The 27,569-nt window shown below is 50.1% G+C and overlaps 1 protein-coding gene across 10 annotated transcripts in view; it reads left to right on the top strand.

The window, feature by feature from the left end:
- Positions 1–27,569, top strand: part of ROBO3 (roundabout guidance receptor 3) — a 283,680-nt gene that overhangs the window by 118,846 nt on the left and 137,265 nt on the right. Inside the window, exon 1 of one of the 10 annotated variants that reach the window (XM_019490164.2) lies at positions 11,345–11,621. The exons of the other annotated variants lie outside the window; for them this stretch is intronic. Coding sequence (XP_019345709.2) covers positions 11,537–11,621 — 85 coding nt within the window. The 5' untranslated portion in view covers positions 11,345–11,536. Of the gene's footprint in view, positions 1–11,344; positions 11,622–27,569 lie in introns of those variants that run through there. 10 annotated transcript variants of the gene reach the window in all.

The following is a 27,569-nucleotide window of genomic DNA, read 5'->3' as shown; positions in this document are numbered from 1 at the left end:
GGCCTAGGGAGAGTAAAATGAAACAAGCACAGAGGGGAGAGGTGGGTCCTTAATGTCTGAGTGGTCAAGAAATGGCCCTTGGCTTTGATGTATGACTAACTAAGGAAGCACCAGAGGGCTGGGGAAAGGAGTGGCGTGGCAGGAGCCAAAAGTAAGTTCAGTGTCCTACAGTGTTTTATGTAGATTGGAAGAGACAAAGGTATGGAAAATCATCTCCCAGGAGAAAACTGGAAGCCACAGTATATAGGACAGTCAGCTACAGGATAAACAGGTCCTGAGAAGTGCCTCATAGGGAACTGTCCTGCTGTAGGTCCATGAATGGGGTGGCTGAGCCTAGCAGCCTCTCCTGTCTCTAACTCAGCCCTGGAAGAAGTTGGGGGAAAGGGCCTGGCTGTGTTGGAAAAGGAGAAGATGGTGCCTGAATGTGCTGCACACTGGCTAACAGACAGGCTAATACCAAGACTACCAGAAGGAAGAGCCCAGCAAGGTGTAGTAATAATGGAGAAGCATGGGGCTAAGAGAGAAGGTTGAAGGGGAATGAGTAGTTGTCGTCTTGGGACATACAGATGTCAGGTCACCTCTTGCTTCTGTGGAGATTATTCAGGCCTGTGCCTCTTCTGAAATTTTGTTACCCTTCCATTAATTCCTCGTACTTTACTGTCAGTAGCCCTCTCGTTAAGGGAGCTGCTGATGCCACTAGTCTATCCTGAGAGCCCCTCTTCCCATGCTCAGCTACTACTGCCTTTCTCACCATGATGAGACAGTTTGTGACAGCTTTTCCTCTTTAAATTGTGTGTTTGTGTTGTGTGTGGATGACTGCACATGTATCTGCTTGTGTACCCAAAGAGAAGTGTGTGCATCTCTGTACATGTGCTTGCGTGAGTAGTACGTGTATGTGTGCATGCACATGTCTGTATTCATGTGTACAAATATGTGCACACACATGCACACATTTGTACACATGCAACTGTGCTTATGTGCTTGTGTGTGCTGGTCTGCACAGCCATAGATAGGATTGGGTACTGAGTTTTTAGCACTGTGCCTTTGTGAAGGCACAGTCCTAGATTCAAATCCCAGTTATCAGGTTAACCCAGTTGTTGGCAACCTTTTCAGGTTGCAGGCCAGTGTGACCCCAGCCAGGTCAGAGGCAAAAGAGTGGGAAGAAGTGGGTGCTACGACCTGGGTGCTGCTGCTACCATTTTTTTCTCTGCTGCAGCAAGGACACAGTGACCATAATTGCTGCTTCTCCCACAATGAAGTGGGGAGAGCAACCACCACCGAACACCTCCTTGATTACCAAAGCTTATTTGGGGCTGAGGGAGGGGGCTGGCAGATGCAAAGTTATATTGATACACACAAGAGACCTAGGGCTACAATGCTGACTGATGGTCTGTCTGTCCAAGTGCTGCCTCTTGACCATGGTGGATTTAGGCTGGGTTTGTTCCTTCATGACTGCTGCCCAGCATCCATGTCTGTAAGATCATGGTGGGGAACCATGTACACCAGATCTCAGGGCAGAGTATGTTCCCAGCATTCAGCCCTTTCTTTGCCTATGTGTCCTCTGGTTGGGATGGTGAGGTTCACAGAATCAGAGAAGTTGGGCTGGAAGGAACCTCAGGATTCATCTAGTCTAGCCCCCCAGCCCTATCTAAACCATCCTGGACAGTGTTTGTGTAACCTGTTCTTAATACTGCATAAACAACCCACTTGCACAATTACCAGGCACGTCCCTGCAAAACACCGAGAGCACTCTAGCCTGCCACAGGTGCAGCAGGGGGACAAAGGCAATGTCAGTGTCCTACCACTGCAGGGACAGATGTAGTTTGTTAAAATACATTCAAGAGATGCAAGGATGAGGACCATATTCCCTGCTACAGAGGAACACAAAACCCCTATAGTCTATGACAGTCTGATTCTGAGGTAAAATTCCTTTCCTGTTCCCAAATGTGGCAATCAGTCTGCCTTAAGCAGAGGAGCAAGATCCTCTAACTAGGAACCTCTGGGTTTTTTAGTCCCAGTAGGAGCTTCAAGCCACCCCAGTCAAACCCCCCAGCCTTGGCTGCAGTCAATATCCAGTGCTTCCAAGGAAGATGAAAAACATTGACAAGTGTAGCAATAAGAAGTGGGGGGCATCCTTTCCAGCCACAAGTAGCTGATAAATCTGTCATCAGATTGGGCTTTGCAACCCAGCAGGGACAGAACTCTAGGAGCTGTAATGATAAGAACACGTCTGGACATCTGGAGAAACTGAAGTGAGAGTCCTCCTAACAGGATACATGCCCACCTTTTAATTGAGGTTTCCAAACAAGGAATCCCCCATGCCCTGAGAGCTCCCACAGGTGCATACAGGCCTTGCCAGGAAGCCATACTCCTCACTTCCAGGCCCATGCATTGGATCCCTTGCAGACATGCCTCCCCCTCTGCATTTTGGCTGAAGGCTGAGGTCAGATTGATGCTTGAGCCAACCCCTCAGATTAGTCCCTCTGCAGGCACAGCACTTGAGAATTCTTCTCCACTTGGTCCAAGAGCCCCTAAGACAGGGGCAAAGTGTCTCTATCTCCCCAGGCTTCTCAAAAGGTTTGAGTGCCTGATTAGCACTGCTAATGCTGCAGTTTGGTGCTCCCTACCAGGTTATTCCATCGCCTGTGTGTATCTGGACCCAGTGGATGGCACACTGTAGAGAGTGAAGAGATATGCAAATGCATCCGACAGGCCCCAATTTGCAGGCTGCTCAGGGTCCTGTGAAAGCTTCAACCAGGCTTGTTATCTTGTTAGCCAGAGCCCTGCCCTGATCCTCTCACTGACCTGGTGTCAGACTTTTGGGGACTCCTCTTCCCTTGCCAGCACCCTGCATTCTTGCAGTCTGTGTGTAGGAGGCGCCTCCTCTCCACTTTCTTTTATCTGAGTTTTAATTATGTTCCTCTTCTTCCCTCCGGATTTGCTTCAGTATGGTTAACAATTCTCTCTGGCACTGTCTGTCCTGTAAAGAGGAGTCATTGATTGTAGTCACCTAGGTTATTTTGCCTTAGGGAGCTGACTAGAAAGGGCATTGGTTTTCCCCACTATCTCCTTTGTAATCACCTTTAGCTCCTTCCAGGAAAATCAACAGCTCCAGTTCTATAATCTCCTTGAGTCAAGTGAAAGGAAAGAAGAAAACACCTTAGCAATGGATGTGGCTTGCAGGCCAGATGGCTGTAAGTTAGATGGAAACGTTTGTAACCTCCTAGTTAAGAACCATAGACTGAGAGATGCCCGAGTCTTCTATTTCCCCGCCTGACCAGTAGCAATTTACTTCCATTGCCCTGCCTCCAGGCTGTTACTTTAAAAAAACGCAGTCTGAGATAAATTTTCTTCCAAATATATTTCCTTCTCTTCTGCTGACAGAAGATGTAAAACCTTACTGCTGTCACACTCAAGCAGTATAGTCACCTGGTGCAGACAGCACATGGGTACAGGCAGCCAGGGCCAATGGAAAGAGAGGAATTTGGGCAAAGCTAACTGAGATTTTCATCCAAAATCCACAAGGGTTCTCCTGCATATCTGGAATTTCTGCCCTGGATTTCTAGAACATCTGCTGAGATTTGTTCCATAGGAGTGGATTTCCTTCCTTCCATTTCCTGTCCTGCTTGCCTTCATTCTACCAGCGATAAATCATCCTATTCTAAATGACAGGGTAGGTCACAGAAAATGTGTGTTAGTTTAATAGACGCTGCAGTTACCCAGCACCTCTCAGGAGCAGATTGTAAATACACACAATCGTCACAAGGGATTGGTGGCAAAGAAACCCATTCTCCAGAGAGCGTCCTAGAACTGTCACACACTCAATTAACCTCCCTGCAGCCCTTTCCCTAACTGACTTTGCAGCAGATGAGGAAGACAGGAGAGATCTCTGCACTGCGGGGGAATGATGAATCCATAAATAATAGCCCATGGCTTGCTAAACAAATCCCAAGGCTGACCCAAGGAACTTATGAGATAAGTACTACTCCCTGCATTTGTGAGTGTCCATTAAATGTCAGGCCAATTGTATTAGGGTTGACAAGTTTTATTAATGAGGTGATGATTTTAACGATAAAAAAATTACTTTAAATGTGGGTGATACATGTTGGGCAGTGACTAGGGAGGGTGCTCTCTCTTTCTACAAAAGGATCAAAGTCTGTGTACTGTGTGCTGCTCTGCTCCATCAAATACCCAGTTTCCATTGATATGACATACCCATTCGATTAGGAGGAAAGGTGCACCATGACAGTGCAAGCACATTTCTCTGCATCCACGGAGCAAATAACAGATACTGGCTGGCAGTGTTGACTGGAAGGGACAGCTGATGGGGCTGGCACTCCAGTTTATAGAGGTCCAACAGGAAATTATATTCATTTCCTGAATCCAAATCTAAGCCAGGTCTGAACCTCGGTCATGTGACCCTTCCACACAGCTCTCCCAAACCCATGCTATCTCTCCGTCACTGACAGTTGGCTTGCTTCCAGGAGTGGCTGGCTAGCCCCCTTTCCCAATCTAGGCTTTGCAGGATGCAAAATCAGCCCAATACTTCCTCCCCTGCTGTTGCAGGCCCAGCATCCCTTTGAGTCACCTGGCTCCCACACTCAACAGCAGGAAGAGGGATCAGACATTCCCCTTTCGCTGCTGCTGTGTAAGAGGAGACCGCTGAGTGAGGGCTGTGTCCTGCCCTGCAGAACATGTGAGGGGATGAAGGAAGGCACCCCCACCCCTGCAGAAGATGAGGAAAATATTAACCAGTAACTCTGGGTGGACAGGAAGTATAGGCACTGCCCCCTCCACCCCGCAGTGGGCAGTGCACTCCCCCTGCCCCATGCACAGATCTGGGCAGCACCAGTCCCCCCACTCCCGCAGAGTGCGTGCAGCAGTGAGGAGCTGGCCCTAGCCCCTCCGCTGGTTTCTCCAGTAACATGAAAAATTGGCATTTGCCTCCAGGAAGGAGATTCAGAAGGTAAATTATTTTGCAGTGAGTTGGGGTCTCTCTGATTGGCACTTAAGAGTCATAAGACTCTTGTGAAATACTCTAATTAGCTTTCTCTTCTTGAACCTAGTTTTGCAGGCATTTGAAAAAGCTTTAGAGCACTGTGCATGCTTTCTAATGAGGGGATATTTGTATCCTCGCAATTAAGAATTTAGCATGCTACAATAAGTGCCTTAAAAAACAAATTAACGTTCACTATGCTATAGTATTTGACCTTGCCACAGAATGGGCAGTATCCCAAGGAATTATAGCAACACTTATAATTACAAGAGATAACTTAGATTTTTAGCATCTTTAATGCATTTAAAATATATAAAAAAGGATCATGTAGTAACAACAATCAGAACCCACCAAACATTCTACCAGAGAGTGGAAAAACAGGAAACCCCAACTCTGTTTAAAGGGCTGAGACTACCTGCTTGCCTAGTTTTGTCTACCTTGGGACAAATCAAGCATTCTCAACAGAAAACTTCTGTTCACATTCAGCTAATCTGCTTCATAGATCTAAGTACCAAACACTAACAATATTTTGATTGACTGGAACATAAGTTTCTTTGCAGCTGAAAGTAACAGGCAACAGATTTACTATGTAATAAAATCCCAACATGTGCATCTAGGTCACATAGGATCAAATGTTCCTTTTTAGTGGAAGGGGGAAGATCTTCCTCAGGACTGCCCAAGAAGGTGGGCTGCCTGCTGTGGGCTGGGCTGTGCACCCCACTGCCACTGCCCTGGGAGCCGGCTCGGGGAGTCAGCAGCAGCAGGCACGTGGTGTTGCATACGGCAGCCAGCTCCCAGAGCAGCTGCAGTGGGGTGCAGAGCCCAGCCTGCAGTGGGCAGCTCGCCTCTGCCCCACACACAGATCCAGGGGGCACATGCCCCCCAGGCCTCTCCCAAGATGTGCATGGAGATGGGAGCCCCCCTTCCCTGGACAAGCCATCTGGGCTCTGAGCGTCCCACCACCCACCCTGGAGCCCCGTTCACCCCAGCCCCTGCCCCACTCCCTCCCTCTGGGGGCCTCAATCTGCCCCCCCCCCCCCCTTCCCCGACTTAGCTGCTGTGGTGGACAGTGCTCTGCATGCCATCTGGCTGCAATTCTGAGTGCAGGCTCCATGTCTGTCTGTGCATGCCCCTTCCCCACACTGTAGCTACCCAGAGGCTACACCCAGGCTGCCCTATGGCTCTCCATACTGCCCCACATTTGAGGGGGCTCGGCCCTGTTAGCCCTGACCTTCCACCACCTATGGCTGTGTGCCCGCCTGCTACATGTGCCCGGGTAAAGTATAATTTTTCACAGAATATTCTTAGAACTACCAGGACCCATTTGCCGAGATCAGTGGTAGTTCCGTGAATATTCCGTGAAAAATTATACTTTACCTGCACACGTGCTGTGACTTTTCGAAAAGAAATCCGTGATTTTCTCAGGGCCCTAGACATAACATCCTGGGCTTAATGGAGTCAATGACAAGATATCCGCTAACTTCAGTGGAGCCAGAAAATCTCTCTGACTCCACTGTCAATTTGCAAGGTATAAAATGATGGATCTGTGACCAGTACTGGCCTAAACCATAACAGCTCACCTGACAATCTATGTATTGTAACACAATCTATGTATCACGCTTGCAGCATCTAGGTTCTCTGTTCAAAACTGAAGGGAATGCTCAAGTCTGTTCAGCATAAAGTGCTGCCTTTGCTTGAACTTGGTGCAAACAGAGACTTTAACTATCAAAGTGTTTTTTTTTGCCACCAATTACCTATAGCAAGAATTTTAATCTTCATGATTCAGGGTTTGGAACATGGGGAGTGTACTCTCAAGAATGACTCCATGAAGGAGCTCCACCTTAGAGGATGTTTGGGCATGTTTAGGTATGACTGCTGCCTGAGGACTCCTCCAGATTGTTTTCTCAGTTAGCACCTGGCTGTAGAAAATGTCTGACCTGTAGGCACACACAAGGTAAAAGAAGATAGATTGCTGCTAATTGTGAGCTGGGTTAATTCCCAGCAGTTTCCCTTCATTGCCAGTCTTTTGGCATCCTGCCTTTAAGGCTAGGGACAGACATTCAAAAAGCCTGAATTGATCAATCTTTGCAGATTAGTCTAACCTGGCTAGGCTAAACTGTCTTGTAACTGTACAGACATACCTTCTGGACTGAAAAAATGCAAGGACATGCCTGCAGTGGCTCAGGCTAGAAGCCAGGGGGCACGAGAGCAGCCCTCCATTCTCTTTTAAAGTGCTGAGCTGGAAGGGGGCATGGCCAGGCCCTGACAGGATGCTCTGATTAGGGAGGGGTCCCTTCTCCCCACCCCCCACCCCCCAAATGTTGATAACAGAGAATTTAGTTACATAGCAGGGAGTGACACAGGGATTTGTTAGCGTTTATCAGCCCATCAAAACAAGAGCCTTCTAGCTCTTCTTAAACAACTTTTTCCAAGGAAATACTGATAGTACATTCAACCAGGTTTATCTCAAACCAGTTTCAGCCATTTTCAGACTGGTTTATGTGCACTGAACATCTGTTCTGTTACAGGTTTAAACCAGTTACTGATCACTTAAACCAGTTTATGTGTAATGTCTATCCCTAGCTTAAGAATGCAACTTCCTGACTTGGGTGGGGAGCATTTGGCACCAATAAGATTTTTGTCACTGCACCAAGTCCCTGACTGCCTGTTGAGTCCTTAGGGCAGGATTTCCAATCTCATGAGAACATGAAGTATTTTTGCCACATGTCAGGTTGGAAGGAATGGATGGGTGGCATGCCGCCAGACCTGTCCTGGCCTGTAGGCTTTGCAGTTTCTGTAGAGGCTATCCAGCTCCAAACGACCTAATTTCAACCACCCAGGTGTAGAATTTGGAAGGTTCTTGCCTCCTCTTGTTTTCTGTCTTTGGAGCCTCAGCAAGCTGGTTCTCAGTCTCCCCACATCTTGTAGGAAACTGTTACATATGCTGTCTAGATTGTTGTTCTACCAAGTAGGCCAAGGTGCTGGAAGGACTTGTAAGGAAGTCAGCATTCAGGGAAGGCCATCCATTTGTATTCAGGTAATATGGCCAAAAGAGCTAATGGTGAACTACAGTATTTATTTGGGTAATGGCATATCATGCTCTGCTGTTGGAGAGACAGGCAACTTAGCTAGTGTATTGTGTGTGCAGCCACAATTGCTATTGCCAGAGCAGTCTGTCATTAATGCTGGTCCCTGCACGTGAAAAAGGAAATAACAGAAGCTAACAGAAGAATAACAGGTTAGCTTGTGCTTCACAAGACAAGCAAGAAAAATATCAATGTTTGACAAGCACGTCTAGGAGGAAAGCACAGTCCAAATGAAGCGGGTAGCATTTGGCTGTTCCCCTGCAATATGACTTATTAAAGATCTTGCAGTACTTCTCTTTTAACTAGATACGTTAAATCATAGAACATCTGGCTTTTCATCTGAAAGTCTGTGCTTACTGGCTGCCGCCCAGTGGGGGGGTGATCCCTGCTGCTCTCCACTGCCTCATGCCATGTGGGGGGCTCTGCCACGAGCCCCCCCCCGCCCATTGTCCCAGTGCCCCCCATGGCTGCCCTGACCGCCCCACCTCCCAGCCCTTTAAAAAAAAAAAAGCCAACACTCACCGGCTCCTGCCTGGCATGGGGGGACAGATGGGTGTGACCCCACGCTGCCCCCAGAAGCCCCGAGGCCACTGCAGGAGCTGGTGAATCCAGGATTTTTTTTTTAAAGTGTTGGGTGGGGGGGGTGCAGAGCCCCCCATGCAGCATGGGGCAGCGGGGATAGCCCCCTCCCCCCACCACCTGGCAGCAGCTGGTGAGTTGGGACTTTTTTATAAAGAGCCAGGAGCTGGGCCAGGTGGGGCAGCCATGTCAGGGCTTGGAGAGCAGGCAGGGGTTCAGGGGGTGCTCAGGCTGGGGGAGCAGGCAGGGGATGGGGCCTGGCAGGGGTCCCCCCATGGTCCCCTCCCCTCCTCCAGCCCCTAATTATCAGCGCGGAGTCCGGATCCAGTTCCCTACTGCAGCAAGTGGGGACTGCCCGAATTGCCGAAGCTCTCCAAATCTTTTCCAAATCAATTTGGAAAACTTTGGATCGATTCAGACCTTTTAATTGGTCTCCTGATTCAATTTGGATTCGGAGATTCAGCCACCCAATCGGCTGAATCTCCTCCAAATCAAATCAGCACCTGAAGCTTTGCACAGCCCTACTTATTACCATTGGTGACTGAATTTCCCAAAGTAGTAAATCTGAGCAGAGCTGCATATAACAACTGCCTGAAAGATGGCAAGCAAAGGCCATGTAGCAAACTGGGGGCATGCATGGTGAGAGGTATCACAGTATCACTGCTAGATGTGGCCTGACTTAATATCTTCTCTCAGGCTGGAAGAGGGGATTAAATTGCACTTGGGTTAAGTGCGTACAGATGATGCTAAATTGGAGGTGTGAACACTAGTGGATAAAAAGGTAATGCAGTGGGACCAAAGAGGTCAGGAATATAGGCAAGAAATAACAGACTTGAAAAAAATGAAACTATCTTCTTGATACAATTGGGAAACAAGACTGAATTGCTACCTAGCTCAGGGCCCATGACTTCAATTCTCAAGTACAGGAGCACACTGTTATGCCTAACTATAAAACACTGAGAGCTGGCTTCTTTCATCTGTTAAAGCTGTCTTGTCCACGATAAGGAACTTCAGACCAGTAGGGTAAGCTACACCTGGCCCTAAACCACCCTGGCTTGCCTAGAGCAGGAAGCTGTGAGGTGCTCATTTGGACATAGGCCCTAGTTTAATATATATGGTTGAGGGATAAATATTCATACAGAAGGCAGATTTTGTACAGCCCTCCAGTAGGAGGTACTCCTCAACAGGGCTGGTTCAGAATTACATATGGAATTTGTGAGCATTTGGGCACAGTTGACCAGTGGTGATGCATAGGGGGTGCGTGCTTAGGTGATGGGTGGGGGTGCAGGTGGGAGTGCCAGTGCCCCCCCTGCGACCCTTGGCTGGGGAGTGGGAGCACTGTGGTGTTCCTGAAAGCAGCCACAGCTGCCTTGCGATTAGCTGTAGGGGACCCTTCCCTGGTAGCTGACTGGTTGCTGGGTGGGGCATGTGCCCCCCTTGACTAAGGTGGCACCAGTCGCCCACGCAGTCCACAATGCCAGGGGAGAATACTGCAGTAAAACTTGCATCCATTTATTGATTTATTTCTTGAATTTCATACATAGGCTTTTCCGCAGTGCTCAGCACCATATAGGAGCCCCTGAAAGGAGGCTGAGAACTGGGGGTGTTGTAACATAGGTGATAGGCTTAGCTCCCCCCCTCCTTGCTGTGGCCTGTAAATAGTTTATTTTCGAGTGGTAGTCTAGCAAACCTGTGCAGACTTTGCTCCTTGTGCCTCTGGGCTGGTGCTCACTGTTAGTCACAGATTTGCATTTGTATTCCTTTCTTGGCAAACTGATGCATGTTAATTCATTGCAAGTTTCATCCATTGTATGATATTCAATTATTTGACCAAAACAGTCTGCAGAAAATGCTGCATTAAAAATTAGCCATGTTACTCTCAATCTGTTTTATTCTACATTAGAAAAAGCAGATTTACTCTAGGCAGGATCTCTCCGCCACAACCCAGAATAGGGGATGAGTTAATAGATGAACTGTCTCATTTCTTTAGCTGACTGTCACCATCATTTTTATATTCAAGTCGGTCAGCACTGCAACAGATTTCATCTTTGCTTCCCTTCATCAACAGCCATTCTGTTTCTTTCCATCACTCCTAGGGTTCATTTTCAGCTCAGACTTGCGGAGAAAATGTTATTCTTATCAGTGTCGAGCAAAATGAGAACCTGCAAACTGAGGTGATTAGTATTTATCATGGATGAGCAATCTAACACCGTACTGGAGACCACTGCAAGGAGGGTACATCAAAGATCCATCCATCACCTAGCAGGGCAGAGAGGCGGCTGGCTCCTCTTGGGGCCGAAGGGCACAGGAGCTGTGCTGACATTCTTAAAAAGGGATGGCTCCGGTTAAAAGGGGATTAATCAAGGGCAGGCCTCTCCGGGCTGCCTGCAGCTGGCTCGAGTCCAAGTGCCAGCCTGCAGCGAGCAGAAGCTGCGGCTCGGGCGCCTGTGGAGAGCCGTTTTCTGGTGCCCTCTGAGCGACTGGCACCGGCCTGGGGCAGGATGGGCAGGGGTTGCGCTGGGAGGCTGGGGCCGTCCGGCGAGAGGCACGTGCTGGCGCCCGGGAAGGAGCGGCCACATGCGCTAGCGCCTCTTCCCGGGGCTACGGGCGGCCCCGGCCGGGCAGGCGCCTGTCCCTCGCCCCCGCCCGCGCAGGTCGGGGTGGGAGCGCGCCGGCAGGGGGCGGGGCGGGGCGTGCCTGACAATGGGCCGGGCCGGCGGAGTTGGAGCAAGTTCGTGGTGCTGCATCCTCCGGGGCGAGGGGTGAGGGTCGTCGCCACCAGTCCCGCGGCAGCCTCCCCCGAGCCGCGTCCTGCGCGGAGCCCGCCGTGCCGTGCCGAGCCGAGCCGAGGGTCCTGCCCCGGCCGCAGCCCGGGATGTGGGCAGCCAAGGACGGCGCCGGGCGGCGCCTGCTGCGGAGCCTGCTGTGCCTCGTGCCGGCCCTGCTGGCGCCGGCTTCAGGTGAGGACCTCGCTGCGGCCCGGCCCGGCCCGGTACGCCTTCGCTCGGGCGCGCTCCGGGCTCCCGCGGGACCGGCGGCCCCGCGTTGCTCTCCGGGCTGGAGCCGCCGCTGCCCGGGCTTGGCGCACCCGGCCGGGCCCGGCGCCAGCTCCCCGCTCGCCGGAGCCCGGCGCCCTGCTGCCAGCCCCGTGTGCGCCGGGGAAACTGAGGCACGGCCGAGGATGCGGCTCATCCCAGACCCTAAATAGCGCCTCGCTCAGCCGGGAGGGACGGGGCTGGCTTGGGAGGGTTAGCTTGAAGGGCCCGACCAGCTCTTGAGTGAAGCGCAGGCAGAAGCTGCCTTGCCGCCTCCTTGCTTGTTGCTTTAGGGCAGACCCCCTGCTGTCTCCGGGTGGCAGGTCCGGTGACTGGCATCCCCCGTAGGCTGTGTGCTGGCAAGGAGGGCACTGCAGGGTGTGGAGCAGCTGCTGGAGGGCCTGGGGGAGTTGTGATCAGGAGCCTGCCCAGCTTTTCATTCCCCTCCAGAGTGACTGTTTCATCTTAGGATGGAGGAGAAATGAGAACAAAAGAGGCTAAACTTGTCCACTGTGGCCCACCGGTTACCTGGCCCAGGGAGCTGTACCATCTGGCCTATGGGGAGCCCTGCGGGCCACATGACACAGCTCCAAGTGCCAGATTGAGCTGGCATGCATAGGTGGTTTGTGGCTGGATCTGGTGTGGACCAACTGCAGGTGGGACCCAGCTGGCGGTCTGACCCTGTGCCTCTCATCAGGCTCATGGGGTTGGAAGGGTGAGCAGCTCTGGGCTAGAACAGTCAGCCAGATAAGCTGCTGTCCTGTCTTTTCCTGGAGTAAAATGTCCACAGCTAGTAGATGTGACTTTGAACTAGGATGATTTCAATATCCTGGAGACCATCACACAGTTGAGCCAAGCAGGGTTAGCAGTTTAGCCTCAATAGAAGGACCCTGGAGAAAAGGTGGTACTGACACATTCTGTGTGAGATTCTCCCCCCCCCCCAGTTTATTAAATAACTAGATGGTTCGAATGATGGAAGTTTGAAATCACTGTCTGCTGCATGGATTGCTGTCACTAGAATTAGCACGTATGTCCTGGGTGTGAAGAGTGCTAAAGGAATACCTTTACAAGGGTGAAATTCTACAATAAAGAACAACTTTGTCCGAGTCAGAAAATGCATTGAATTTGCTTTTAAGACATTATTGGGGAGAGTGTTTGGTTCCCCAGCAGCATGCTAGGTCTGCCTGTGAGCAAATATGGAGGGGAGGAGGGACTCTGGTTCAGTTGTCTGTGCTCTCTTTGGTGAGCAAACAGTCTGCAGTTTGCACTGACTTATCAATGTCTGCAGGAAGCAAGCCAAGCAGGCAATACAATAACCAGCATGGAGTGTGTTGTTAAACCTGTTAGAATAAACCAGTTTGTATTTGTAGTGTCACATCTTAATTCTCTGCAGCTACTCAGCAGCTTCAAGGCTACAGTACTGCTTGCAGGAAGTGTTGCATGTCTTCTAGATAAGGTATAGCTGAAAGCAGGAACCTCATACAACCAGAAATAATCCTAAGAAGGTTATTTATCTGTGAGCATCAAGACAGGAATACAAAGTTATTCATTATAAACGCTATCAGACAGCAGTTCATTCCATCCAGGAAGAGCACACACCAACTGCTGAAACTTCCTTAGCCTGACAAAGGGTTTTTGAACCCAAAAGCTTGCTTAATAACTACTCTCCAACTATTTGGGTTGGTCTAATAAAAGATATCAAATTCACCCAAGGAACCTTGTCTACCAGACAGCAGTGACTTTTTTGTCCAAACCAAAATGAACTGTTTCCTTTTGAAATCAATCCATCTTGCCTTCACCTCTGAGGCTATTTGGTGATTTACTTCTGTTTTTGACTGTCCTCACATTTCACTTTATTGATATCATTAAAAAAACTGGAGAGAATTTAATGCTTATGAAAATGTAACCTGCTGGCTCTGCCCCAAGCCAGGTAATTGGTATAAGTAGGCACTGTGTGTGGTCCCATGATACAGCTTTGCCAGCGCTCCTCAGTTCTGACCTGCAGCCTCTTTGTTCTAGACATGGGCATGATTTGCACTGAGTTAGTTGGCCTGGATTATGCAATAGGTTTGCTGTGTGGACAACAGGAGATCAGGATCAGACAAGCAGTTTTAACCTTTTCCAGCTTCTGAATGTCTTTTCAGAGGCAGGTGACTGGGGCTTACAGTATGTTGGATGCTGATCTCAGAAAATCTGGCTCTGTGTCTACCATTCTATTGCCTCTTCAGCATCTCCCTTGGCTACAGATTGTCCAGCACACCTCTGTCTGAGCGTGCTGAAGGATGAGTTTCCTGTACTTTTTATCTGAAGGTTGCAGCTGCATTTCAAGGCAGTGGTTTCTGTTATATGTTGATAAATCTGACATGGGCTGTGTTCTGGACAACTTGTTGAGGTAGAGTAGGGTAGTCTGTTCTGGTTTAGTTCATTGAGTACCTATTTAATAGAAAGAAAGATGCTTTTAGAATATACTTTCCTGCCATCCTGAGGTCTAAGCCCTATTTTTGGGCTTAGTCATTGTACAAGGTTGCAGGTGGCTTTACAAACAACTCAAGAATTGCTTCACTTCCACAGAAATACAGCCACCTCCAGAGTTGTGCACTTCAGGTTGTTTACTGATACATGAAAGCGATACTCAGCAGGAAGTGAAGGAGAATATGCTGTTTAGCTGATGTTGCAGCAGGAGTTTGAGGCGGCAAAATTAGAGGTGCACTGATACATCAGTCCAATATCGGCTCGGTACCAATATAAAGAAAACTGGTTGTATCGGATATCAGCCTTATGGGGCTGATAATTTGGCTGATAAATACCCGTGCTGTGCGCAGCCGCAGCACTCAGGCAGTGAGAAGCACAGCCAGCAGTATGGGGAGCTGCCTCCAGCTGGTAAGTCCAGTAAAGGAAAGGGCATGGGGAGCAGATCAATGGGGCAGGCACTACCCAGGTGGGGCTGGGCAGAGCTATGGTTTGTGGTGGGGAAGGCGGTTCCCACTGCTGCTTGCACCCCAGGAGGGCACGGAGGGGAGAGGGAAGCGTGTGCCCCCCTGGATCTGCTCAGGGAGGGGCAGGCTGCAGCTGGGGCTGTGGGGGCTGGGCTTGGAGTGGGTGCCGGCAGCACTGAGAGGATGCTGCATCCACCCCAAATTCTGCCACCACTCCAGTCCCACCACCGCCAGCCGCCCGACACAGTCCCAGCTCAATGCCCATGGACTACTGGTGCCTCTTGAGTCAGGGGGGCCCCCTGACAACAGTCAGTGACCGGGGGGAGGGGCAGTTCGCTGGCAGCCCGTTGCACCGATAGGAGGGACCCCCTGCGGCCTATCTCACTTGCCAAAAAGCAGTTGCGCCGCTTCCGGAAATCCTATGGCCACTTCCAGAAGCAGCACGGCCACTTTTTTGGTGGCATTGCTCCCCAGCCAGTGCTCACAGGCGGACACTCCTGCCTGACCATTGACTAAACAGGGAGCCCAGCCTGACAGGGGTTGCACCAGCACTCTCAGGGGGTGCACATGCACCCCTGTGCACCTCTTACGTGTCGCCACTGTCAATGCCCTGCCCCCGTCCTCTCTCTCACAATATGTTGCTTATGTGGAAAGGTCATAGCAGGAAAGTGTTTCTGTATTTTGTTCACTCAAAAGCAATGTGATTTTTTTTTTTTTTTTTTGTTAATCTATATGGGGGGAGAAACTTTCTCTTTGCTCTTCATTTCATCTCCTTTTATTGCGTGGCAGTGATTTTGCCTAAGGCAGCCAGATTAGCTCTTCCTTGTTTCCAGTTTCTTTTACAGGCCTCCAGGCTCTTAAATGCAGTGAAAACCTTGGAAAGTGGTAGAGCAGCTAGGAGCGAAGCCAAGCCAGGTCTGTATTGCCAGCCAGCTCCCTACTGACCATCGATGGATATGGCCTGAAGAGAAAAACTGAGGACCTGCCACTGCCAAGTAGCAATAGAAACCCCATGGCTTGATTTTTCTCTCTTCAGATTAATACAGATGCCCCCTTCTTTGGCAAGCTGCAGACAGAAGCCTCAAGTGTATTTGGAAATGTTGCTTGATGGATAGTTAATATATCAGTATTGGCAAAAATCCCAGGCTTTTTTCCAGTCTAATATGGTGGCACATTAACCTTTTGGAGATGATGTGTAGGAAGGACGAGGTGTCCCTGAATTTCTCTTTAACCACAAGCTGATTAACGCTTTTTGAGTCATTGCTAGTTTGTTTCTTGATTTATATTGAGTCTAGGATAGCTGTTGGCAGGCAGGCACGAGCCTACTTATTTGAGAGCTGTAGGCTATCAGAGACCACCCATGTGACACTTGAGAACTGCTCAATGACTTCATTACCTCAGAAGGAAGAACTGTGCACTAAAAAGGACAACACCTTTCCTTGGTTGTGGCTGTCTGCAGGGGATGCTTACTGTGGAGATGTACTCCAGAAATAAAGAAGCTGACTCAGAAGTGGGTCTCTCATGCATCCTTGCATTCATGCTAGATGTCCTACACAGAGCAGTTTGGCTGAGTTCCCTCAGAGCTGTGTACTTGGGCCACCAAAAATTGGATTTGTAGAACCCAGCATCATTGCAGGACTGCATGCTGGGATGCTAGAAGTATCGTATCCAGAGCTCCTGGCAATTTTTCAGGTAGTGAGGGCTTTAGATAATTCCTGAGTGTAAGGTGCTGCATTGTGGCTGGAGCTAGCAGTAGCTCATAGTGGACACATCTACACGAGATGCTTAATGCATATTAGACTAATTCTGCTGTGCATTAGCACACTTTTTGCCAGCTGTGCTAATGCACAGTAGACAGTCTGATATGCATTAAGTATCACCTAAAAACTGTTCATCTGCTAATAGCACTAATTACAATGCATTATGTGTCGTACCTGTTATTACAGTTACTAAACAATGCGCTTTAATTACAGTGTATTAATGAATGTAGTGTTCTTTTCAGTTTCTATAATGGCTATTTACCGCTTAGATGAGTTGAAACAGGGCTAGAAATCTGACTAGGTGTTTCAGCCCAAATGTGTCCCATCTATCATCGGGCATGAAGATGGGTCTTAGACTTTAGGATGGCAGGAGGGCTGTTAGGCATGTATTGTTCCTGGCATGAACTTTCCCCCTCCCCCCCGCCCTCCAATGTGCCAGTGATATGTGACTCAGGCTGAGATGGGAAGGAAGGAAGCATAGCTCATCAGGTATTACTTTCCTTGCCCTCCAGCGTGTGTATCCCTGTCCTGTCCAAAGGTATATCAATGACCCTGCCAAGTGAGGAGGCTCCTGGCTCTGGATGATGGATGAGGTTGAGTTGGGTCTCAGAAAGTTGATGAAGAAAGGGCTGGATTGGGGAAGATTTGAAGGTTGGCAAAAAATCCAAAACTGCAAAGAGCTCTGAGATTATTGCAGCAGCATGTTATAGCTCTGCAGCAATGCACAGTTCTACTAGAAGAGCGAGCCATTCTGCACAGGATTGGAGTTGGCTTTGCTGGCATTAGAGACAGAAATGGGTTAGTTTTACTTCTGGGAGCTCTCTGGTTTTGCCCCAAAGGAGCACAAACCAAGGTGTGTTCTTTCCTGTGAATAATTGGTGCAAAGCCAGTCGCATCTAACAGGGTTTTACCTGGTGTCAGTGTGGTGTCATAATCTGACCTGCAGCACCTTTTGGTTCTTAGAGATGCTTGAGCAGGGAAGAGCCAGGTGTGATTCTTGAACCCTGGGGCATGCAGGACTGGCTAAGATGTAGGCAGTACAGTAGGCACGAGGACTACAGAACCTCAGCTTGCAGCTTGAAGGGGAAAAAAAGTTTTTAGCTCTCAGTGGGTACATTTAAATGAGATGCTAGAAGCACAGTAGACTAATTCTGTTTTGCATTAGTGTGTCATGGCAAAAGCCATGCTAATGCTTAGTAGAATTAATCTATTGCTCGTTAGTATCACGTAAAAAATATGCACTAGCACTATTGCACAGTGTGCTGATTACAGCACAGTAAATTAGTGCTAATTATTAAAGGTACTAATCTTGATGCGCCATAATTATGGCACATTATTGTACATGTAGATGTGCCCAGTGTTGTTCAAGGAAGTTGAAAAAGTGCCCAGTGCAGTCAAGGCAGTTCTGCAGATTCAGACAGAAAGACCTGCCACAATAACTTTGGGAAGTGGGATGTGCCTCATCCCCTTTCATGGGATGCTACCCCCACTCCGCCCCTCCCCCATCCACAACCATGGCAGCCTTGCCAGCCTCACCCCCACCACAACACAGGTCTCCATGGTCTCCATCCCTTCTACAGAAAGCAGGTGACTATCAGCTACTGAAGACTAGGGGTTGGACACTTTGTAGCAACAGATTTTCCTCTTTCCCCTCCCCCAGAAGAGGATGATTTAAAACAAAGGCAGTGTTCTTTTGTCCAGAGGCTGTGACACATGTTCCTCAAGGCCTGAAGCTGTAACTGGGTCCTAGGAAGCTCCTCTGTTCTGAATGATATCCTGAGAGTGGATGGGAGTTGGGGAGTTCCCTGCTGTTTGTTGATACGGGGTTGTAAGCTGGCCTGGGGTGGGCTCACTGGTGCCAGGCAGCTACAGATGAAAGCTTGTCCTGCCCCTGGTTTGCCTGGTGCAGATTCCACTCCCCCCCCCCCCCCCCCAATCTTGCCCATGTTTGTACGCAGACAGTTTTAAACTCCATCCTTAACCTGGTTTGTACGTCTCATTTTCCTGCAGAGGGCATTGCTTGGATGAGAAAATTACTTTGGCATAACGGTTGGTCCAGGCTCTGTGTGCAGAAAAGTGGAACATCAAGCTTCTCAGTCTTCTCCCTGAGAGTTGTCCTAATGTTTATTCTCTGAGAAATGCTTCTCAGGGCCCTTTATCCTGACCTGCTAATGAATTTGCTGTGCTCCACAGCAGCAAACCTAACCAGTGCCTCTGGCCAAGGAGATGGGGGAGGTGTTGGAAATAAATCTGATTGCTCATGAATCAGAGTTTGTCAACACTGTGTCCTGTGAATCTCAAGAATAGGCTCAAACAACTGCTGGTGAACCTGGGTCCCCTTCTTGCCCTGGGGAATGGGGGACATGAATAAGGAACAGAGGCAGGGATGGGAAGGGTGGGCCTGCCTCTTCCTTCTTCTCTGGAAACATCATTTTGTTACTCCTTCCTTGTTCTGGGGGTGAGGTGGGGCTCTCTATTGTTGAGTCCTTTTCTATCTCTGCTGCTGTAATCAGCCAGGGTGAATTTATAACTGCATTCCCAGGCTCTGTTAGGAGACACTAAAAAGGAGGATAACTGTTTAAAAAAAAAAAAAGAGAGGGAGAGATGGCGTGGGGGTGAGGGGGAAGGGGGAAGGAAAGCGGTATCATTGTGAGGTCCTGCACATTCTCTGGCTGCTGGGATCAAGATAGATTAGCTGGTTTAGGTGCTCCTTTCAGAAGATGTCTATAGCAACAGTTGCAAGCAGGATCAGAATGTGAAAAGGCTCTGGGATCCTGAATGCCACAGTGCCAAAGAAATTGAAATTTACAAGGGGGGGTGACCTGTGGGGGTCAGCTAATGAGTAACAGGGGCCTTCCCTTGCACAATGCCCTTCTCTTCAGCTCCTGAGCCCCTTGGGGCATGGAGGAAAGCTGAGGGATTCTTGGGGCTCTGTGGCCAGGGCAGTTTGTTTGCTTGCAGTTCCATTTTGCAAGCGGACCGAGTGAAGTTCTGGGCCAGTTTCTTGTGGAAGGAAAATTCTTCCTGCTGTTCAGGGGTTAATGCACTAGTTTATCCTATTTAATTTTCATAAACATATGCTAAATGCAGGAGCTTTGGCATTTCTGTTCAGAGGGGATTTGCATGGCAAGGTTCAGAGCTCTGTTGTGGTTTATTCTCATCCTGGGATTAGCAGGCTCCACTGTTGTAAGAGCATTGTCCCTGTGACACATTTAGCAGTCAACTCTAGGTACTGCTTTGGGAAGAGGTTCTGTAATCCAAGGGTGTTTCATCCCAGAGGGCAGCTTGTATGACGGGAATGTTCAACAGCAGCCTATGGAATGTGGCTTTTCTGCCTTGCAGATCCCAAGGCTGTACTGGGGAACAAAATTGCAGGGCTCAAGCAGAAGGGACAGATCTCATTTGGCAAGGGCAAGGGTGTCAGAACTCTGTGTGGTCACTTGCCAACATGATGTTAGGTTTTAGAAGAGTTTTTATTCCTTCTGCACCAAAATGAATGTTGCCTGCCTTACAGCCGGTGTGAATGTTTATACAAGTGCTCTGGAGGCAGGGTGCTTCAAGTAGAGCAGCTCCCAGAGCCACTGTAATTAAAGCACGCAGAGCATCATGTGTATCAGCATCCCTGTGCTGAAAAATGGCTGAGGGGATGCTTTAACTAAACTTGTTGAACAAGCTTTGGTTAAAGCACCTCTGCTGCCATTTTTCAGTACCAGGACACTGATGCACATGACACTGGAGTCTGCTGGAGCGAATCTGCTTTGACACATTGTAAGGAGCAGCCTCACTGCACATGTGTAGGTGCCCTGTGTGTTTGAGACTGCAGCATAGGGGCTGGTTCTTTGGAAACCCCCATAACTTGGCTGGGTGAGGTTGGAAGCTATGCTACTCAATAGGGAGAGGTACCCGTGGGGAGTTTGCTGCTGCACCAAGAGTCTAAATCATCACCTAGATGCCTTATCGACTCAAGGCATGCTTCAGAAAATGTCAGCTCTTAGTTTTCTGTCTCCTTATGACTACAGAAAATACTAGAGTAATTTTTCTGTTGCAAAGAAGTCAAAAGCTGCAACAGGTCAGAATGGTTTTTTAACAACAGTGGGTTCCTGTTTGAAATTCCTGAGTATATCTTGTGAATCATGTTTGCCCACCTAACATTGTGTAGTGCTTTGTGGCACCCTTGAAAGGATCTCAAGGCACTCTGGGGTGCGACAGCACCTGGTTGAGATTCCCTGACCTAAAGCCTTGGTCACTGCCCATCACCGTAAGCACAAACCTGTTTGTTTCCTACAGCTGCCTGCCCCTCCTGTCAAGCTGCCCTCTTAGTAAAAAGCTTGTGACTCCTGCCTCTCTTGACCCTTCCCAGCGCTCTGCCAGAGTCTGTTCCTGCCACTTGGATCCGATTGCTAATACCGCTTTGCCTGGTTCCAGCAACTGTACTGGGTGGGGTCACACGGCCAACCAAAATGTCAGTCCATGGGTGTGGGGAGGTGGGTGGTTACAAGGGAGGCCAACATGGCAAGGAGAGGACAAGAATCCAGGAATGCCAAGGGTGAGGTGCTGGAGCCAGGATCAGTGACTACAGTGACCCTAAAGATCAGAGGCATGGGAAAGAGGATCAGATGAAGAAACAGGAAGCTGGAGAAGACTGTGGCCAAGGCTGGAAACGCAGTGGGACAGAGGAGCATAAAGTAGTCCGTTTGTTTGATTTGCAGAAGGCTTAAAGGCCCTAGACCCAGGAAAAAGAACCTGAAGATGGTTGGATTGTTGTGTTGATGCACCTAGCTAGGGACAGTGGTGCCACTGAAGGGGGTAAGGCATGCAGCAGAGGCACTGCAGTGGCAGATACCCACATCATAGGACCCCTACTGAACAAGAAGGAGCAATTAGTGATGGGCAGGGGGGGAAAAGGCTGAGCTATTCAATGAGTTTTTTGCCTCAGTGTTCCTGAACAGGGCTCAAGGTAAGTGTGACAGGGGGCCTTGCTGGGGCCGAACTCTGCGGCCCGCCCGCCTGTCACCGTGACAGCAGGCCTACTCAGGGCCGAGCTCTTCATGGCCCGCCCACCTGTCTCTGGGCAACCGCCCGCTCATCTTGTCCACCACGCCTTTGATGATAATGAGTTCAATTAGGATGTTAATTAAGCGGGAGGCTGCCCTTCGACTGCCCCGATGCCCAGGGGCGCTCTGCGGCTCCGACCTCCCCTAATACCGCAGCCCAAGCCTCGCAGATGGCATCATGGTGTTCAACATCTCACTGGCCCCACACTGAGCCCCAGAATCTTCTACACAACCCCACTATGGTCTTCCCTACTCAGGCGGCCACTCCGCCGTCATCTGGGCTACCTCACCCCCCCGAAGCCTTGTTCCCCTCTCGGGTGTGGTTCCCCCAGAGCCTTCGGCTACCTGGCCCTGGCCCACCTCAAGGCCAGTCGGGGCCCCCGGCTCTTGGGCGTCCCTCGCGGTGGGCCCCCGGCCCTTTTGACCCTCACTGGTCCTGGCCCCAGCATGGGCCAGTCGAGGGGACTCTCCCCTTCGGGCTGGGTCTCTCTAGCTACTCACTAACACTGGGCCTCACCGTGCCACTACTCCCTTCCTCCTAGGAGCAACCGCGGCACCTCGCCTACATCACTGCCACTCTCGGGGTCTGCCCTCTCTGGGCCCCTCACACACATGGGCCCTCTCAGCCCTCATCACACGGGCCCTCTCGGCCCTCCAGTAAACACTAGGGTAACTCACTCGGTGGTGGTGGGAGCTAGGGGTTAAGGTGCCCCAACCCGCCTTTCACCGGGGTGATCACTGGCCTGGCATTTCCTGGGGGCTCCCGCACCACTGAGAGCCCCACCAGACCACCCACTCCCGGCAGGGTGCAGTTTCAGGTCATGCCCAGGACCAGGAGCCTCCTACCATCCCCTTGCATCTCCCCCTTACCTCCAGGTCATTCACAGCAGCCCTAAAGCCAGGCAATGTTGCTGCCTGACCTCCTGCAGCCAAACTGAATGGTTTATATAGGCCCCAAAATGGCTGCCCTAATCAGGCACCTGGAGGCTGCCAGCTCCAGGCCCTTAAAGTGGCAGGAGCACCCTGTGCTCCACCACATTCCTCCCCTCCTTAAATCACCGCCCCCTCTCTGGGGCCTCTCATCACCGCCCCCTCACACTGGGGCTCCCCATATTCAAGCCTCCGGTCTTATAGGCCCCACGCACTACCGTCCTCCCAACTGGGCTCACCGTCCTGCTCTCTCCCTTCCCGAAGCTATCTTCCCCTCTCGGGTGTGGTTCCCCTGGAACCTTCGGCCTCTAGCCCTGGCCCACCTCAAGGCCAGTCGGGACCCCAGGCCCCCGGCTCTTGGGCGTCCCTCGCGGTGGGCCCCTGGCCCTTTTGACCATCCTGGTCCTGGCCCCAGCATGGGCCAGTCGAGGGTACTCTCCCCTACGGGCTGCTACCGCAGGACCCTGCGCCCTTGAGGCCTATCATTGTGCTGGCCTTACTGGGCTCGATGTACCGCCCCTCTCGGGCTCCTCATCAGTGGCCCCCTTCCCACCGGGGCCTCTCACTACCGCCCCCTCGCACCGGGGCTACACAACCCACTGGTTGCAAGTGGCAGGAGCACCCTGTGCTCCGCCACAGTAAGTCTCCTAATGGGTTCTTAGATGGGCATCAGAGGGACACCAGCCCACCAACTGTCAGTGCTGACTTGATGCAGAGTCGCTTGGATGGACTGGATGTGTTCAAGTCAGCAGGCCTGGATGAGCTGCATCCGAGAGTACTGAAGGAATTGACCGGTGTCATAGCAGAACCCCTGGCATGGCTGTTTGAGTGCTCGTGGTGCTTGGGTCAGGTCCTGGAGGACTGGAAAAGGGCGAGTGTGCTCCCTATTTTCAAGAAGGGGAGGAAGGCGGATCCGAGTAATTATAGGCTAGTCAGTCTCACCTTCATCCTTGGAAAGGTCTTTGAAAAGATTGTGAAGGATCATATTTGTGAGAGTCCAGTGAGAAAAATAATGCAGCAAGGCAACCAGTATGGATTCGTAGCAGGTAGACCATGCCTGACAAATCTGGTTTCGTTTTATGACAGGGTCACAAAATGCTTAGACATAGGAATAGAGGTGGATGTCGTTTTCTTGGATTTTAGCAAGGTCTTCAGTACAGTATCTAATTCCATTCTCATAAATAAATTAAGAGGCTGTGACATAGATGTTTACACGGTCGGGTGGGTGGCAAATTAGCTTAGTGGTCACAACCAGAGAGTGGTAGTAGGCGGGTCGGTATTGACCTGGAAGGATGTGGGTAGTGGGGTCCCTCAGGGTTCGGTCCTTGGACCTGTACTCTTCACTATCTTCATCAGTGACTTGGATGTGGGTGTGAAGTGTACTCTGTCCAAGTTTGCGGGCAATACTAAATTGTGGGGTGAAGTGCACGCTCTGGAGGGTAGAGAACGATTGCAGGCAGACCTGGACAGGTTAGAAAAGTGGGCAGTACACAATAAGATGCAGTACAACAAGGACAAGTGCAGAGTGCTGCACCTAGGGCACAAAAATATCCAGCACACCTACTGGCTGGGAAGTTACCCTCTCAGCAGCACAGAAGCAGAAAGGGATCTCGGAGTCATAGTGGACTCCAAGATGAACGTGAGTCGTCAGTGTGATGAAATCATCAGCAAAGCTAACTGCACTTTATCATGCATCAGCAGATGCATGACATATAGAACCAAGGAGGTGATACTTCCCCTCTGTGCAGCACTGGTCAGACTGCAGTTGGAGTACTGCGTCTGGTTTTGGGTGCCATACTTCAAGAAGGATGTTGATAGACTTGAGAGGGTCCAGAGGAGAGCTACTCATAAGGTTAGGGGCGTACAGGACAAGCCCTATGAGGAGAGACTGAGGGACCTGGACCTCTTCAGACTCTACAAAAGAAGGCTGAGAAGTGATCTTGTGGCCCCCTACAAATTCATTAGGGGGATGCAGCAAGGAATCGGAGATGCTCTGTTCACTAGGGCATCTCTTGGGGTAACAAGGAACAATGGTCACAAATTGACAAAGAGCAGATTTAGGCTAGATATCAGGAAAAAAACTTCTTCACAGTAAGGGTGGCCAAAATTTGGAATGGGCTTCCAAGGGAAGTGGTGCTGTCTCCTACCTTGGGGGTCTTTAAGAGAAGGCTGGACAGGCAACTGGCTGGGGTCATCTGACCCCAGTACTCTTTCCTGCTTAGGCAGGGGGTCGGACTCGATCTGTTGAGGTACCTTCCAACCCTAGCATCTATGAATCCAACCATGACCAGGTTCTCTGGTTGGTGAGATGTTCTCCAACAAGTAGGCTACAGTAGCTGCAGGCTGGAGTTTGCAGTCTGGTGTGAACACAGCCCCTCCCTGAGGAACTGCTTCATTAGGAGCCTTCTGGTTATCTGAGTTCTAACCCTTGCCAGATGCATGATGGAGACACAGAATAGAGAATATTGTTATGCTTGGAAGCACTGTTAGGGGAAAGGGGTACAGGACACTGTGCTCAAGCATGAGCTGATTTGTCTTTGTGGAAGTGCTGGCCTGGAGCATTTGGGACTTGAAGCTATAGACCCGTTTCCTCAAACCTGGCTTACTTTGTACATCTTTCCAAGACCAAAAATCCAACTTGTTCCAACTTGACCAAAAGGAACTTGTTCTCAGTAGCTCTTCTTAGGCCTCCTTGATAATTTAAACAAGCCTTGGGGCTAACCACAGTACATCCATACTCTTTCAAAGCTTCTGTGCTCTGCCCTGTGCTGAGCAGAAGGCGTTCCCTGGTGGATGGGTGTAGGACTTAATTTACTCTTAAACCAGGGCTCTTTCCCCGGGATGCTGCAGTAGATGATGTGGGGTAGTCCTTCCAAGTCTGTAACAGATGGTTCCCTCCCTGCTGCTGCTTACAGATCTGGCAACTAGCAGCTGTATGATGTTAGAGACACTGAGACAGTTCTGCTACTTTGGTGAGCTCTGTTATGCAGGAATGTAGAACTATCCACATCATGCTGCGGGTGGATCTGCTGGTGTGAGCAGCAGCAGGGTGGTACTAGTGCTGCAAATGGGCGAAGGAGGGAACACATGGAGGTTTAGGACCCCCACCCCTTCCTGCTTAACCTCAAGCTTTGCAGCAGCTGGGAGGCCATGAGGTGCTGGCAGAGCGGTCCCCTATTTGCTCATATATGGGTGGTCTCTAGCTTGTCTCGGAGCTGTATTACACCTGCACTAGTGCTGCTGGTGAAAACTTCCATTGTTTTGGGTCCTAGTGTCTAGAGCAGTGATTTCCAGACTGTGGTGTGGCCACCTGCTGCCCTGGGTCTCTGCTAAAGGAGCTTAGGATTTCCCAGCCCCACTGTGTCCCTGCCCTATTCAGGGCTTAACACAAAGTGTCCCCTTTGGTATCCTGCTGCATGGCCTCCAAAACTCCCCTGTATCCACAGCCCAGTCCTTTGGTTATAAACAAACCAAGATACAAGGAAACTATGTCCAGCTAAAATCAACCCCCACTCCAGGTCACTGTTTTCCAACTCTTCATGTTCTTCTCTTGGCTGTCTCCTTTCAGCCCTCTAGATTACCTTAGGTAGGGGCATGCAGGTCCATCTCCTGAAGCTCCTTTCCCTGTAGTGCAGTGTTTCTCAACCTTTTCCAGCCCATGGCACACTTACATTAAAAAAAATTTTGTGCGGCACACTTGTTAAGGCATTTCCCACCCTCATACCTATTGTAGCTCATTGCCATGGCAAAATCCTGCGGCACATCTGTTCATTTCTGACGGCACACCTTTGTGCTGTGCTATATTGGTTGGGAAACACTGCTGTAGCGTGCAGGGCTAGGGCTCCTGCTTCCACTCAGGAGCTGAGCTTATATTCCTCTGGGTACTATCTTTTCCATCACATGGCTTCTCCACAGTGCACAGATATTTTTCCCTAGCCTAAATAAGCCTCCTGCTTTTCTGCTGTTACTGGCTGCATAGTCCAATATAGCTAGCTTTTAACTTGACTGTTCTTTCTCTCTTAAAGTGATGGGGGCAGAGGCTTCTTTTTGACACGTTGTGCATAGGCATTACTTTGCTGGAAACAAAACCAGGGTGGGTTGATAATGTGCAGGGAGCTCAGCTGAACTGATGTAGCTCATGCGCATGCACACACACGCACACAGTGTGCGATGAACATGGCAGCAAGGGTTGGGCTCTGACAGTGCCTTCAACAGAGCAAGAATCCAGATGGGAAGTTTCAGATCATAGTGAATGCTGGTTTCACCTCCCTGTAACAGCAGCACAAAAGGTGAAAGAAGCCTTGCAAAGGAACAGACAGGGAAGAGAGCTGCTATAAGATCTCTGCTCTCCCTCTAGAGGAGGAAGAAGCACGTGCACATGCGTGCATGTGAGCCTGCTGTGGGGTTTAGAATAGGTCCCACTGTCCGAGCAGCCCAGGATAATTCTAATGCTTCATGGCTACCTTGCTGGAGAGTCACAGTTCCTTGTTGTGACTTCAAGACGCTCTCATTTGCGACTTACACAAACGCCAGTAAGGGGAACCTTGTGTACGTGGTTTGGACCAGCTTTGCCTGAGCTGTGGGAAAGCCTATGGGTGCTAGGTGGACAGAATGGCAGAGGGCAGAGAGTTGGCTGCAGCAGGGAGCCTAGCACAATGGGCCACTAGAAGCGAGCCAGCTCCGGAGCTTATCGGGTGTGTGGTAGAGAGCTCACTGTAATATGTTACACAAAAAGAATTGCCACTGGTATTGCTCTGGGAACCATGGCATTTAACACTGCGATGGTTTCCCCACTGCCAAATTTCCAGACCTGTGGGGAATGCTGTTCTGGTCTGTGGGCTGTATCATGGCCATCTCTGTGTTAACCTGTTGTGATCCTAATTGCTCCAACACCTTAATTTAAACCTAGTCTTGCTCCCAGTCTCTTTCTTCTAAACCTACAGTACAGGCCCAGGAAGCTCCTTTGTGAATGTGCATTGTGCTTCACTGCACCAGGGCAAGTCTGATTATGACAAGGCAGCCTGGAGCCCAAGCGATACAGGAGGAAGGCCCAGGGCTGGGACTCAGGAGACCTGGATTCAATTACTGGCTCTGCTACAGATTGTCTGAGCAGCTCATTTCCTCTTGGCCCTTTACTCCTTGTGTAACAGGAGGGAGATGATCCTTCTTGTACCACCCCTGCCCTACAGACAT

The sequence above is a fragment of the Alligator mississippiensis genome, chromosome 16 (genome assembly GCF_030867095.1).
Source record: "Alligator mississippiensis isolate rAllMis1 chromosome 16, rAllMis1, whole genome shotgun sequence".
Classification (NCBI taxonomy): Eukaryota; Metazoa; Chordata; order Crocodylia; family Alligatoridae; genus Alligator; species Alligator mississippiensis.
The sequence above is the reverse complement of the archived record's forward strand: the minus strand, read 5'-3'. Positions and strand labels throughout refer to the sequence as shown.